Source organism: Budorcas taxicolor, chromosome 8, assembly GCF_023091745.1.
Source record: "Budorcas taxicolor isolate Tak-1 chromosome 8, Takin1.1, whole genome shotgun sequence".
NCBI lineage: Eukaryota > Metazoa > Chordata > Mammalia > Artiodactyla > Bovidae > Budorcas > Budorcas taxicolor.
The window spans coordinates 97,299,145-97,314,299 of record NC_068917.1 but is presented as its reverse complement, the minus strand read 5'-3'; the positions used below and the strand labels follow the sequence as shown (position 1 = coordinate 97,314,299).

Genomic DNA, 15,155 nt, shown 5'->3' with positions numbered 1-15,155 from the left:
TCTCTAGAGATGTGAGTCATGCTCAGTGTGCCCTTCTGTGGTGGTGGTTTAGTTGCTAAATCATGTCCAGCTCTTGTAACCCAATGGACTGTAGCCCACCAGGCTCCTCTGTCCATGGGATTTCCCAGGCAACAATACTGGAATGAGTTGCCATTTCCTTCTCTAGGGGATCTTCCTGACCCAGGGATTGAACCTGGGTCTCTTGCGTTGCAGGCAGATTCTTTACCAACTGAGATTATTAAAAGTTTCCTTTAGCAGAACATGCCTGAATCAGACAGCACTGATGAAAGTCTGGCTGGGTTTTGAGACCTCCTCCTACTTTATCTCTGCACATCACCCCCTTAGCTCCCAGGATTAACTCCTGTTCTCTTTTTAAGCCTCACCTCACAGCCCTGTTTTCAGATCAGACATCTATTTCTCATCAGTTAAGTGATTTGAGTTTGCTAGGTTTGCCCCCTAGAGGTCGGTTCATGCCAGGGCCTGTGGGCTGCAGTCTCTCAGTAATGTCTGGCCAGTCGTCAGGTCTTGATGAGCCGGCCTTCTCTTTATTGAATGAAGTTGGGTTATTATGAGAGAGGGGCAGAAGGAGAAGTGGACACTCAGATGAAATATGGAAGAGAAAATGAGAGCATTCCAGTAAGGGGGACCCACAAAGCATCTGGTCACCTTACTGTTTGGAGATAAAGAAGCTGAAATTCAGAAAGATGATATGAAATATCCAAGTGATACCACTTAGCCACAGCCTCCAACTCTAGGGACTAAAATTGGATTTCTGGCTAGTGCTTTTTCTGCTTCACTACACTGGATTGGAACCTTTTCTAAATGTACCTGGAGGGCTTATTATTTAAAGTGATTCTGTAGGAAACCCTGCAGCAATACAATCATTTACTAGTGTTGATTTTTAAAATGTGTGCATGCATATTTTCTTAAAGCAGGGGCCAGCCTGGGTGTGGGAGCTCTGTAATCACGTGTTCCACGTCTGGAACTGAAATGAAGTCAGGCCTGTGAAAGCACTTTGATATGCATAATGCTCTGCACCCGTGGTTCTCTAAAGGTGGGCGTGGTTCTCTAAAGGTGGGCCCCAGACCAGCGGGTGACAGCATCGTCTGGAAGCTTGTTAGAAATGCAAATTATCCAGCTTCACCCCAGGCCGCTGACTCAGAAACTGTGGGGGGCAGGGGACCAGTTTTCACAAGCCCTGCAGGTGATTCTGATGCCTCTTCAAGTTTCAGAACCACTGTTTTGCATCAAGAAGAAACCAGCCCTTTGGGCTTATGGGAATAAGGTTTTAAGTATCTCTGAGTTTAGCTGTCTGAGATGGCATTGGGGAGATAGGAGCTGTGGGGTCAGGGTCACAAATCTCAGATTTGTTTACTTATTCTGAGAAAAGGCTGTGTGTGTGTATGTGTACAGCAGTGTCGCACTTCACAGCTTCAGAAAGCACTCTTTTCATGTCTCTGCTGTTAAGGCAAAACTCCCTGAACCTCATTTCTCTGTGTGCTCAATTGCTTTAAAATGAGGCAATCAATATTAGGATATTTTGCTCCATTGTGCTTTTTTTTTTCATTTTAGTTACTCATGAAAATGAAACACTATTTCTCCCGCAGGCTTGAAACTTCAGGACTTCCTGGTAGACAATGAAACCTTCTCTGGATTCCTGCATCACAACCTCTCTCTGCCAAGGCCAACTGTGGACAGGATGCTGGGGGCTGATGTCAGTCTCCGCAAGGTAAGCTGCGATCTTCACCTTCCCTGGTGGGGCTTGTGGCAATGACATTATAGGAGAGCACCTGGAAGGAAGTGAATAAACTCCTGTCTTTGTAATGGTGCTGAAGGAGGTTGGCGGCTCCAATGCTGCATCACCTATTTTTACCTCCCTTCTCAGGCTGGCCCTGCCACACCATCCAGAGAGTGGAAGGTGCAACCTCGTGTCATGGGCCAACTGGTTGAAATAAAACTGATTTCCTGCCTGTCAATTGGCATGTATTGATTTTGTTTTTTTATTTTGTTTGTTTGTGAAAGTCGCTCAGTCGTGTCCGACTCTTTGAGACCCCATGGAATACAGTCCATGGAATTCTCTAGGCTGGAATACTGGAGTGGGTAGCCTTTCCCTTCTCCAGGGGATCTTCCCAACCCAGGGATCGAACCCAGGTCTCCTGCAGGCGGATTCTTCACCAGCTGAGCCACAAGGGAAGCCCAGGCATGTGTTGTTGTCTTCCTAAAGGGGAGATGAATTTAAGATAAATTAAGCATTTAAAAAAAAACTCACAGTTCTGAAACAATAACTTGGGTTGAGGATTGTTACCTAAAGTGTCTCTTGTCTATAAAATCTAAAACAGATTTTTTAAATGTAGTGCTTTCTTTTTTAAAATTTATTTCTTTTTAATTGGAGGATAACTCTTTACAATATTGTGTTGGTTTCTGCCATATATCAACATGAATCCGCCATAGGTATACATATGTCCCCTCCCTCTTGAACCTTCTTCCTACCTCCCACTCCTTCCCACCCATCTATGTTGCCACAGAGCACCAGATTTGAGCTCCCTGCATCAGAATAGCAAATCCCCACTGGCTATCTCTTTGTAATGTTTCTTTCAAAGATAGATGAGAAAGATATCTAGAAATATAGAATATAAATAATAAGTAAATAGAAATTAAATAAAAATAAATAAGTAAAAATATTTAAAATTAAATAAATAAAATAAATAGAAAGATATCTGTTATTAAGGAGAATATGCTTAATTTTTAAAAAAATTTATAAAATCAGGAAGTATATTAGTGTTTAGTAAGATTTTAACCTTAGATTTTAAAGAACTTTCCTCTAGCATTATTAGATAATCATCCGGCTCCTATGCAGTGGGCAGCAGGCCCAGATTGCATAGTTATTGATTTCCAGAGGACCTTCTCAAGTTTATTCTCTGGTAGAAAGGGGAACTGCTTCCTTACCCTGTCTCATGTTTATATAGAGCTTGACTTTGCCATAAGCAGAAGTAGTGGAACTGTTTATGCCCCCAAATAAAATCTTTGCTTTACATGATATAGAATTTTTAAAATTAGAAAAATGTTCTTACTGCTTGCCCTTATGAAACTAGGAAAATATGCCTGTGTTTACCAATTCTGCGGTTGGGAGATGGGCCAAAGGCAGCAGGCTTATAAAAATCATTAGCATGATTTCCATTGCCCCCTGCCAATTTCTTATCACATCTCACGAGTTTAAAATACGGGGCATCCTAAATATGGAAGTGGTCCTTGCAAGGTAATTAGTCTCTGTAGTCACCGTTATCACTGTCTTAAACACAAATACTAAAGGTCGGCTAGCAGCAAGGGCTAGTCAGAGAAAAGAGGAAAAGCAAAGTGTACTTGAGTATCTGGCAGTAGGTGGGAACTTAATGGAAACCATGACAGACCAAGTGCTCTGCAGTGTTGGAGAGCTGCATGGGTCCTGAGAAGCTTCTGGTCCATCACTCCCAGGAGGTTGTACCACGAGCAGGTCAGGCTGCCTTAATTGAAACAAACAGAGCATGTTGTAACAGAGTAATAGAGTCTGAATCGTTCATTCATTTGTTCCACAAATATTTATTGTCCATATGTTCCAGCACTGAGGACACAAAAGGAACATGAAAAAACAAGGTCTCTCATCTTATTGAACTTTTGCCTAATGGACAGTAAGGGCCATATGTGAAGAAGTGTTAGATCCAGTAAAGCTAGTTACATAAGATATGGCCAAGGAGAAGTTCTTTGCTATAATGTGTAGGCCAGCTCTAAGTCATTCTTATCTGTCAATGAGATAAGAGGATTGACTTTCTAGTACTCTGCTTTGATACAAGTAAAAGGAAGAGTTCCACATCCTGAAATTGTTTGAACATAGTTATATGCCTTAGTTAAATATCTTTATCTACAAATAAATAGTATAAATACGTTTTCCCCCATGATTTAGTCCAACCCCAGTTTAAAATATCCTTTATTTCAAAATAATGAGAACTTTCTATTTTCTCTAACAAGAGTGGTTTGGGGAGTTCAGACTCCAGATTCCTATTTGCTGAGTCATGTGTCCCACTTTTGAGAAAAAGAATTAGACTCAGGATTTCCCTTCCCAAGGAGAAGAGTGTGGAGGTGATGAGTCAAATGCCACATTCTGGTTTTGAATGTCCTGTAGCATCATGCCTTGCTTTACCTGAAGTTCAGTAGAGACCCAGTGCTCTGGACAGGGTATAGTAGTGTCCATTCCTCAAAGTGATATTGATATGAAGTGTCCCCAAGAGGCTTCAAGGACCCTGCTTCCCATCTGTGTAATCCAGTTTTACTTCTCTCTCTTTGCCTGAAATGTTTATAGGTATTTTTGCAAGGCTACCAGTTACATTTGACCAGTCTGTGCAATGGATCAAAATTGGGAGAGGTGATTCGACTTGGTGACCAAGAAGTTTCTAGGTTTTGCAGCCTGCCAAGGGAGAAACTGAACGCAGCAGAGCAGGTGCTTCGTTCCAACTTGGATATCCTGAAGCCAATCCTGGTGAGTAGGCTTGCTGTGTAGGGAAGCTTTTAGGATGTGACTTTTTTCCCTGGACAGCATGACTCTGTTTTTGTAGAAACATAGGTTGGCTGGGAGTTGGCGATGTAATTGGCTCAGATTCCGAGCCATCTCCCCAAGAGTCAGTAAGGGAAGAGTGAGTTGGGTGTGGCTCTGAGTCCAAATCTGTTTCAGAGAAGACCTACTTTTTTTTTATGGTTTTTAATGTTGTAAAGGTTCATTTGAAGAAGGAATTCTCTAGATTAAAAAAAAAAGTCTCAAAACCATTAATGGGAAGATGGATGTCCATTTTAAAAAGTGTATCAGAAAGGAAACACTGAAATGTCTCAGTGGGAAAACCCTGGAATTGAATGGGAGCACATGCAATAATTAACTTAAAAAATGACAAAATTGCTTTCAGAGGTTAAAAATACCAACGAAGTCTGATTATTAGTTGGGAATCACTCGTTCAAAGAAACAGTCCATGAGAATACACATTCATTTCTAATCCAAAAATAGGACTAAGTCTGAGCCTTCTGGTTGTCAGTGCTGTGCCTAGTTCCAGAATAAGTATCTTTCTTTAGGTTTTCTGGGAGCTTTGGTAAAATGCCTTGTGAACAACATCCTTTAGCATCCATCCAGCATTCAGGTTTCCTGCTTACCAGACAGCTCCCTTGATTGTCAGTAGGCTCTTTTAAAACCAGGGGGAAAGCCCTGGAAGAAGAACATGCCTGGAAAGAGAACTTCCTCATTCTAATAGAAAGACATTGGAAACTTCTGGGACTTTGCACACCATAATTTCTCTAGAGAAAGATGGGCCCTCCTGGGGTACTAAGAAGGTTCGGTTTCCAGACCCTGTACCTGGATCATCTCCTAGAATGTTCCTTAGAAACACATCCCAGAGTTTACACTCTTGACTGACCATTGAAGAGTCCTTGGATCCTGCTTGATTCTCTGCCTGAAGTGAAGGTAGTAGTAAAACGGAATTCTGCTGCTTGCCTGGCAGGTTTTATTGTGGCCCCCATCAGTGTGAAGGGCTTAGCCTCAACGCTTAAGATCTGTTTTTGTTCTCTTCCAGAAATAGTATTTTCTATTTCAGCGTTTTAAAAAATACACTGAGTTGTTTTTTTCTAGTGGTCTGTGATTCTGTAGTATAATTTACAGAGATGTTTGCAGCCCCAGATAACTGGCCTAGTCGGATAAGCTCACCTGTGAAGACACTTGCAGCCTGTTGGCACTTTCTGCATCATGAGTCAGAGTCAAAGGTTGTTGCAAATACTAGCTCATTTCCTTGGACTGTTTTGGTTGTTTTGCTTTGCTTCGCTACAAGACAGAAATGTTCACCCTTTCAGCTGGGATGATTTGAACTTTGGAAAGATGGGTGTTTTTAGAAGACAGAATAAATTTACTCTGGTGCCCATTCATTGTTTCATTTCTGTTTACTCATTAAACACCTATTGTGTGCACAGCCCAGTAAAATCCCTCCAATTATGTAATTTCTGAATTACACTCTAAGTAGAAAGACAGCAAAGCCTTCATAATCTGACAGTCAATAGCTTAGGGTTTGACTTGAAAAATCTCTCCCTAGTTGGGAAAATTAGTGTGATTGGGAGTGTGGAAATGTGCTGTCAGAACTGTCAGCTACTTCACAGCCCATCCTGTCGTGTTGTGGTGGAGCCTTGTAGACCAGTTGGTTCACGGCAGGTGTTGATTAGGGTGGCTGCCATATGCTTCCTTCACATCTCTTGGGCATAGGAGCATTTCAGGTTCTGCTCCTGCCTGTCAGCTGTTATTGTGAGATCTCTCTTCCTAAAATCAGAAAATGGGGCTCTTGAATCAGAACATGGTGAGTGGCCAGGATGGCTCTGTGTAAAGATGTTTTAGGAGATACCATTGGGATGAAATGACTTCCAAACATTTTGAAATGTGGCTCTTAAAGCAGTGCCTTAATTGGAGCACTGGGATTGATATTTGATTTATATTAAGCAGCCTTTTGCTTTTGCCATTTGGTTGGAATTTTGGTATTGGTGATGGCAGATGGGTGTGCTGTGAGACCTCCTTGTACACAGGCAGTTAATTGTGCCAAGAAATACAACAGGAGCAGCAACCAACATTAGGGGGTGGGAGAGACAGAAACTGTTCTGTCAATATGTATTTCTGCACCAAAAGTGGGTTTCGAGGAGAGACATGCTTTGAAACATTTCTGCTCTTTCTCTCTTTTTCTTGGTGTGGCTGTTTCTCTGTTTTTCAGTCAAGATATTCTGATTCTTTCTCCTGGGTCTCCTTCAGTCCTCTGATGACCACTTGGACCACAGTATTTTGACAACAGTGGGGAAGTGTGGCAGAGTAGAAAGGGTGTAGGCTTGGGGTCAGCTGTTTCTGGGTTCAAATACTACCTCAGCATTTTACCAGTTGTGCTACCTTAGATAAATTAAGCCTCAGTTTCCTATTCTTTCACATAGTGATAATGTAGTTTGCCCTTTGCTGTGATTATTGCTCACATATATGAAAAGCCTGGCATAGGGCTAGTACACATTATATGCTCAATAAAAAGAAGTTAATAATTTAATTTATGTGAGTGATATAAATTATGTGCTTGAAAACAGTGGCTGATAATGTAGACATTTTCTTCTATAAATCAGTGCTAGGAATCAGTCATTAATGTTCATTACTTTTTACATCTGGATACCACCCTTATGGCAGAAAGCAAAGAAGAACTAAAGAGCCTCTTGCTAAAAGTGAAAGAGGAGAGTGAAAAAGTTGGCTTAAAACTCAACATTCAAAAAACGAAGATCATGGCATCTAGTCTCATCACTTCATGGCAAATAGATGGGGAAACAATGAGAGAATTTATTTTGGGGGGCTCCAGAATCACTGCAGATGGTGACTGCAGCCATGAAATTAAAAGATGCTTGCTCATTGGAAGAAAAGCTATGACAAACCTAGACAGCATATTAAAAAGCAGAGACATTACTTTGCTGACAAAGTACATCTAGTCAAAACTATGGTTTTTCCAGTAGTCATGTATGGATGGATGTGAGAGTTGGACTACAAAGAAAGCTGATCACCGAAGAATTGATGCTTTTGAACTGTGGTGTTGGAGAAGACTCTTGAGAGTCCCTTGGACTGCAAGGAGATTGAACTAGTCAAACCTAAGGGAAATCAGCCTTGAATATTCATTGGAAGGACTGATGTTGAAGCAGAAACTCCAATACGTTGGCCACCTGATACAAAGAACTGACTCACTGGAAAAGACCTGATGCTAGGCAAGACTGAAGGTGGGAGGAGAAGGGGACGACAGGATGAGATGGTTGGATGGCATCACCGACTTGATGGACATGAGTTTGAGCAAGCTTGGGGAGTTGGTGATGGACAGGGAAGCCTGGAGTTCTGCAGTCCACGGGGTTGCAAAGAGTCGGACATTACTGAATGACTGCACTGAATTGAAAGTGCATTTTATTGTATGATATAACTGATTGACATATTCTATAGATTAGCATGTGGACAGCTTCAGGGAGAGTGTTCATTCTGCCATAACTGCCTTTGGATTGGAACATACATTGGAACAATATTTCATTAAGTCTTTGAAGTGTTTCTTCAGTGCCCTTGGCTTTTTTTTATCAGTCCTATTCCAGCCCTGTGTACTTTCTTGCTTGTATTCTGAGAGTGACTCTAAGGCACAGTAAACACTACTCATTAAAGTTTGTCATGCATAACCAAATAGAGCGATAACTTTGGGAAGCAGAGCATCTCTAAACAAGGCATGAGATATTCATCAACAAAACTAACACATAATTACTGTGTCTGCTTTGTACCAGTTACTGGTTGAAGGCATTGAAGTTTCAGCCATGAACAAGACAGACAAGGTCCACATGGTACTTTCATTCCAGTGAACACTGAGAACCGACTTTAAGGCTGAGATTGGGAATTTGAGGAATTTTTCACAGGTTCTGGGTTCTGTAAAGTGAGGGCTGCCCTTCCCAGCAGCTCCCTAACAACAGCTTGTTCAATGTGGAACACCGTGATCCCCAGTGAAAGTCTGTGTGGTTAAGTACACTTGGGCTCTAGTCCTGTCTCAGTGATGTGAAGATGGTGTCTGATCCTTGTGGCAAGGGAAATGGTATCTGATTTGAGTTAGCAAGGACAGGCATACAGACTGACCTTTATTGCAGTAACAACTTAGACATTGCACAACTATGTGACTAGATTGTCTTGACTTCTGGTGGTACCTTCACCTGAAAACAGAAAGCTCTGTCTCCATGGAACAAAGTGTTCTGTTTCTGTCTTCTGATGTATGTAGTCCGCTCTTGCAAAGGTGGAACTCTGTTCATGGGACAAAGGAGGTAAGGTGAGTGGTGCCCTGAAGTGCCCAGAGGACTAGTGCCCAAGTGACCAGCTGGACTGTGCAGGGATAGAAAGAGCAGGCATAAGAGGAGTGAACAGTCATTCTTGTCTTGAAGGGTTTTTGTTTAGTGTCTTCTTGACCCTTTGATAAGGACTCAGCTTGGCTCATAGCTTTTGGGGATTAGGTATTTCTCAGTTTGTCACATGCAGTGACAATGTTTTGCAGGAAAAAACACTTGGTTTTCCCTCTCTTCCTGCCTGAAACACAGACTCTTGCGGGAAGTATCAGGTTTTGTTTGGTTTTGTATAATTTTACTGCCCACCTGTTTACAACATGTGCTTTTGCCTGGCAAGCAATTGCAATTGCTATCATTTGGTAAATTGTAGAATGACACGTCTCAGGGATTTACTGTTTTAGACTCTGTTCACCTAATTCGTGGGAGAACAGGGGAAACACAGAACTGGGGATAAATTACTGAACTAAGCAGTGTGTTACTATGACTCAACTCCAAATAGACAGATGTTTTTGCCTCAAACATACAATTTTTTCCTTGAAATAATATAATTAGTTTACTTGAAATAGTATAATTTTTTTCTTGCCATGTCTAAGATAAAGGCTTGATTTTTGATCCTGAATTATGTGGTAGTAGGTATATTTAACTATGTTTAGAAATAGCAAAAATGAAATATTTTAATGTATTAATCACATATAATTTAAAATTTAATATTTAAGTTGTTGAATTGCTTTTAAAAGATTAGTACCGTCCTTAGACATGAGTTATAATTCCCTACTTTAATAAAAATTATTAAAATGTTCCTCAAAGTACAATTGTTATTGTCATGTAAATGACTGCAAAGAGACAGTAATTGCTTTGGGTGATGATAGTCTTTGTACCTGGTATGTGGCTTACTTATTTTCAATTGGAAGTAAAACATATAAATCCTAGCCCTGAGTTGGCTTTTCTGAATATGGGCAAAGTGAAGCAGAGATTGTAGTCTGCTTTATAAGAGTATTTCAGGGAAGTTTGAAATGTACAATGCACACATTAAAACATGCATTTGCAAGGAGAAAACAAAATTGTGTCTTATATGAGAATACTATTCAAATATATGTACAAGCATGTCTCATTGTAGTAGTGGAGTCCCTGCAAAATTTTGAGTGTGGATAAGATTTTTTTAAGCTTAAAAGGATTTCCAGTTACATTTTAATTTCACAGATACTCTGTCTTGTATTTCTATCTGGCTACCACTTCTAATGTATTAATAGTCATCTCTCCCACTTGTCCCTTTGTATAGCTATTATCTATAAACAAACCCTTCATTTTTTCAGGAAATCCTCACACAGCGGGTCAGGGAGACAGTGGTAAACAAGGTATAGATCTGTGTTCCCTGCTGTTGGGGAGAGGAGGGACAAAGAAAGTAAAGAGATGCTATTCAGAGTGTTAGCCTCTCTGCTGGGTGCTGTGCATCAGGAGACCTCTGATGGGGTGTCCTAACCTAGTCTTTGAGGATTAGGAAAGAAACATCCTCTAAGTTGGAACCGAAAGAATAGAGGTTAGCCAGGTAAAGACAGAAGAATTTTCCATGCAGAGGACATGATGTATGCATGGGGCTCCGAGGAAAGAGGCAAGAGAAGGTGGCATTTAGAGGAACTGTGCATGGCTGAGTAGGTCAGAATGGATCAGATGTAGCTACGGGGAGTTTGATGGGGAGAGGAATGGTAAGACATGACACTACAGAGGTGCAGAGCGAAATGTTCATTTAGCCTTCGTAGGCTATTGGGCCTCATCCTTGGAGCAAGGGGAGCCACCTTAAGGCTGCAGATGTGAGTGACTTGATGAGGTGAATATGAAACAGAGTATGTTTGTGAATTTGAATGATCTTTGAAGCAGGACTCACACCAGTCCATTTCTCACCCTCCTGATGTGGTCTTTCCTTTGCTTTTTACTTTTCTTCCACATTTCTTGGGTGCCTAGTTATTATGTGCCAGGAACTGTGCTGGACAGTGAGTTGAAATAAAACACCAACTCAGAAATTAAAATCAAATCGACTTTGATAAGTTATTGCTTTTTTAAAAAAAAAATTCAGTCTTTTACAATTTAAACTAAATTTTTGGTGGGGCGCATGCTGCAGCATACACAGAAATAGAAATATAATGTTGAACACATGAAATTCATATTATGTTATAAACCGTTGTTACTTCAATTTTAGAAAATAAAAAGAGAATTCATGTGGAAGGAAAAACTTAAGGAGGATAAAAAGAATATAAAGAAGTCATCTATTAGGCCCAGAAAGGATGGCATAATGGCTTTTATCATTATGGAGCCAGTGCTCCAGAATGTCATGGTTTTAGGAAATGTTGCAGTGTTGTGATTAACATATATTACCGAAATGGGTAAGGGCTTTGAGTAATATCATATTCATTTGTCTGTTCTTCTTATAATGCTAGTATAGTATTTAGTTATGATCTTAAAATATTGAATAATACATGAATTCCTGTTAGCTTAACACAGAATGTATAGTCTCCACTAAAGATTTAATTTTTCCCTTTATCCCTGTCTTCCTTCATACAAGAAAATCTTGCCTCCTGTGCAGGGGAGCTCAATGGGGACCTCTGTGAATTTATAGCCAAGGGAATACTTTTGGTTATGAAAAATAGTAGTAGAAATTCCAAACTGTGAATGGGTTACTGGAGCTCTTTGGAAGTACTATTGGCAAGCTCTGTCTGCCTTTGTCAAGTAAATATGAGCAAGAGACCGCAGTTAATAGTTGGTGCAGGCACTTGGTTCTCAGATTTTATTGTGTGGCCTTGTTTCAAGGCATCTTGCCTGGGGTTAATTTTGTTCAAGGAAGTTAGACATCTTTCGAATCTGATATATATTCAACCTAACCTATATTCCTATCCTTCATTCCTGTCAATCTCCTTCCCTCTTCCTTTTTCCTTATTTTTCCTTGAATTAAAAAGAAACTTATGAAATAGTTCAAGAAATAACACACTACAAATATAGTTGCTGTCATCTGTATATTCCCCTCTTTCCTCAAAGATAGCTGGTATCTTGAAGTTGCGTATTTTTATCCAACTGTATATATATTCACATTCGGTTAATAACATACTGTATTGGTTTGCATGCGTTTATATTATATATGGGTGCATGTTGATCTGCAACTTGTCTTTTTCACCCAGTGTTATGTTTTTGAGATTTATGTATGTTGATAAATGTGGCATCTGGTTACTTTTAACTGATGGCTTGGTATTCCATTTTTATTCTAAATTTTTTAAAAAAATCCATTCTTCTAGTCTTTGGCTTGTTTTTTCACTTTGTTCATGGTGTCTTTGGTGCGTAGTTTTTACTTTCAGAAGTTTAATCCCCATTTTTGATTTGGACTTCAGTATTTTAAGAAGACCTTCCTTACCCCAAGTTCATAAATACATTTTCTCCTGTATATCTTTTAACTTTCATTTTTAGTTTTAGCTGTTCAGTCTACCAAGAATTTAATTTCATGTAGTGGTGTAAGATGGAAAAATTACTCTCTTAGATGAGTAACTATTTGTCTCAGCAACAGTGGTTGAATAGCCTGCTGCTGCTGCTAAGTCGCTTCAGTTGTGTCCGACTCTGTGTGACCCCATAGATGGCAGCCCACCAGGCTTCCCCGTCCCTGGGATTCTCCAGGCAAGAACACTGGAGTGGGTTGCCATTTCCTTCTCCAATGCATGAAAGTGAAAAGTGAAAGTGAAGTTGCTCAGTCGTGTCGACTCTTAGCGATCCCATGGACTGCAGCCTACCAGGCTCCTCTGTCCATGGGATTTTCCAGGCAAGAGTACTGGAGTGGGGTGCCATCACCTTCTCTGGTTGAATAGCCTATCTTTCCTTATTAATTTGTAATATTAAATCTGATTTACATCAGTCTCTTCTCTGTATTTTATAGTATCCAAGCCCCCAAAAGTGAAAGGAAATAGTTTTTACCTCCTGTGTCTCCCAATTAAGACCTCTGTTTGTAAGTTTTCCTTACGAAGGTCTCTGTGTAGGTTCAACTTTCAATATGGTAGCCTTTAGGTAAAATGTGAACTTGAAGAGAGAAAGGCAAAGCAAACAAAAAGCCCCCCACCTGGTTTTGCTCATGATTGCTTCATGGAAGGAATGAACATTAACACAGCCTGTGAGCTGTGTCACAGAGACCTACTGGTGTGTGTCATTTAAAGGAAAGCCTGGGCCCATCAGAGGACTGGGAGTGTGGGAAGGCTGGCCCCCGGCATAGAATAATTTTAGTGTCTTATTTTGGTTAAGAGTGGGTTTCTTGTGTTTCAAATTGAAGATTATGAATAGTTTTAATCAACTTGTTTAGTTTTAAATAGAGATTTCAGGTTTACATTGAGTTTAGAAACAGTTATTGGTTTCTCGTTGCAGACAGAACTAAACCCTACATCTCTCTTCCCGAGCGAGGAGCTGGGTGAAGCCACTAAAGCTTTGCTGGATAGTCTCGGGAATCTGGCCCAAGAGGTAAGTCATATCTTTTCAGTCTGAGGGGGCAGACCATCCATTATGACTTTTTTACACCCTGAACTTGATTCAGAGAGTCCATTTGATATGCATGTCATAAAAAATGTAAAATCAACTTTAGAAGCATCTGTGACCTTAAAATTACTTGGTTTGATCTCCTTACTTTAAAGATGAAGAAACCAAGACTCATGGATGTCTCAGGGTTAATTAGCTAGTAGCTAAAGGCCCGATGTCTAGCCTAGGACTTTCTCCAATTGTTACTCTAGGTTCCGAGTTAATGACTCATTAGTAGAGGAGATGATTCCTCCTTGTCCTCCACGTACTGTGTTTGTCTTATAGCAACTTCTCCTTATTTCTTCTTCAGTACTAAAGCTGGACAGTCTTTTTACCAGAACATTTGTTTACCAACTGAAAGGGAGAAGCTGGTACCCCTAATTTGGATTTTTGCCTTGTGAACTTCTGGCCCCTTGAGTTCAACTTTGGGAATAGAGTCTCCTGATAAATGTTGAGTTTGCCTTTTGGGTCCACATGTTTACAAGTGTATTAGAATTACCTAACTTCCTACTTAACAGAATCACCTTTGTCATAAGATCAGAGGGCCTGACTTACAAAATTAGCGGATAAGCACTTCTCTGCCTCCCAGTCAGCGTGTGCTTGCCTTTCTGACACCCAGCCTTCTTTCAGAATAGACTGGAAAAGAGGAACCAATGGTCTGGAGCCCGTTGTGTAGAGAGCTGAGTCAGGGAGTGATGGTCAGAAACCGCACAGGCCTTAATGTATAAGACATTGGGAATAATTTGTGGCAAAATTTTCTCAGACTTGGTCCAGCCTTATTATGAACTGCTTCTTTAACTCATTTTTTTTGGTGTTTTTATGATTTTTCTCAAATATCAAAGCTCACTTTATGTCTTCTAAGAATAAATACTTAGAATACTTTGGCCACCTGATATAAAGAGCTGACTCATTGGAAAAGACCCTGATGCTGGGAAAGATTGAGGGTAGCAGGAGAAGGGGGCTACAGAGGATGAGATGGTTGGATGGCATCACTGACTCAATGGACATGAGTTTGAGCAAACTCAGGGAGATAGTGATGGACAGAAAGGCCTGGCGTGCTGGAGTTCATGGGGTCACAAAGAGTTGGACATGACTTAGCGGCTGAACAACAACAACAGCAAGAATAAAGTATTGCATGTTCACAAAGGAAAATGCGGAATGTTTGGGAAGTACAGAAAGCACCGAGGTTCGGCTCTGTCAACATGTTACCTAGCGTGTTACTTTCGATCCTGTTCTTTGTCAATCCTGCTGCTGTGTGTCTGACCGAAGAGGACTGGCTTTCCAGCTCCTTTCAGGAGGAGAAGCCTTCTTCCAGGCTGCCATCTGTTACTCTGGTTATGAATGCTGGTGACCTCTCTGTCGGTGGAGAAGCTGGGTCTCCTGGGGTTCTTCCAGGAGGCAGAATGAGAAGCAGAAACTGCCCTGCAAGTCCATTGCCATCTCTCCTGAGTCCTGTTAGCTGACGGTGACTTGCCCTGTGCTCTCTGCCAGCCCTAGAAAAGGCAGAGCAGGGATTTAACGTTTGAAGCTGCCTCTAAACTCACAGTCTGGTTATAGCTGTTTCCTCTTACATCACTGGCCTGCCTTTTGTCTAGGGTTAAAAAATAATTGAAAGCATGTGATATTCTGTTGCTCACATGGTAGAAACTCTTCAGCTGAACAATATACATTTTTCTTGGCAGCTGCTTCCTTGTGTCCTGCTTATTCCCTGGCCCTGGGCAGCAAGGGCCCCCCACTTCTTTCAGTGGAAC

The 15,155-nt window shown here is 40.8% G+C and overlaps 1 protein-coding gene across 1 annotated transcript in view; it reads left to right on the top strand.

Moving 5' to 3' along the window:
- Positions 1 to 15,155, top strand: part of LOC128052437 (phospholipid-transporting ATPase ABCA1) — a 110,544-nt gene that overhangs the window by 39,301 nt on the left and 56,088 nt on the right. Inside the window, exons 5-7 of the mRNA XM_052644998.1 lie at positions 1,608 to 1,729; positions 4,334 to 4,510; positions 13,258 to 13,350. Coding sequence (XP_052500958.1) covers positions 1,608 to 1,729; positions 4,334 to 4,510; positions 13,258 to 13,350 — 392 coding nt within the window. The remainder of the gene's footprint in view (positions 1 to 1,607; positions 1,730 to 4,333; positions 4,511 to 13,257; positions 13,351 to 15,155) is intronic.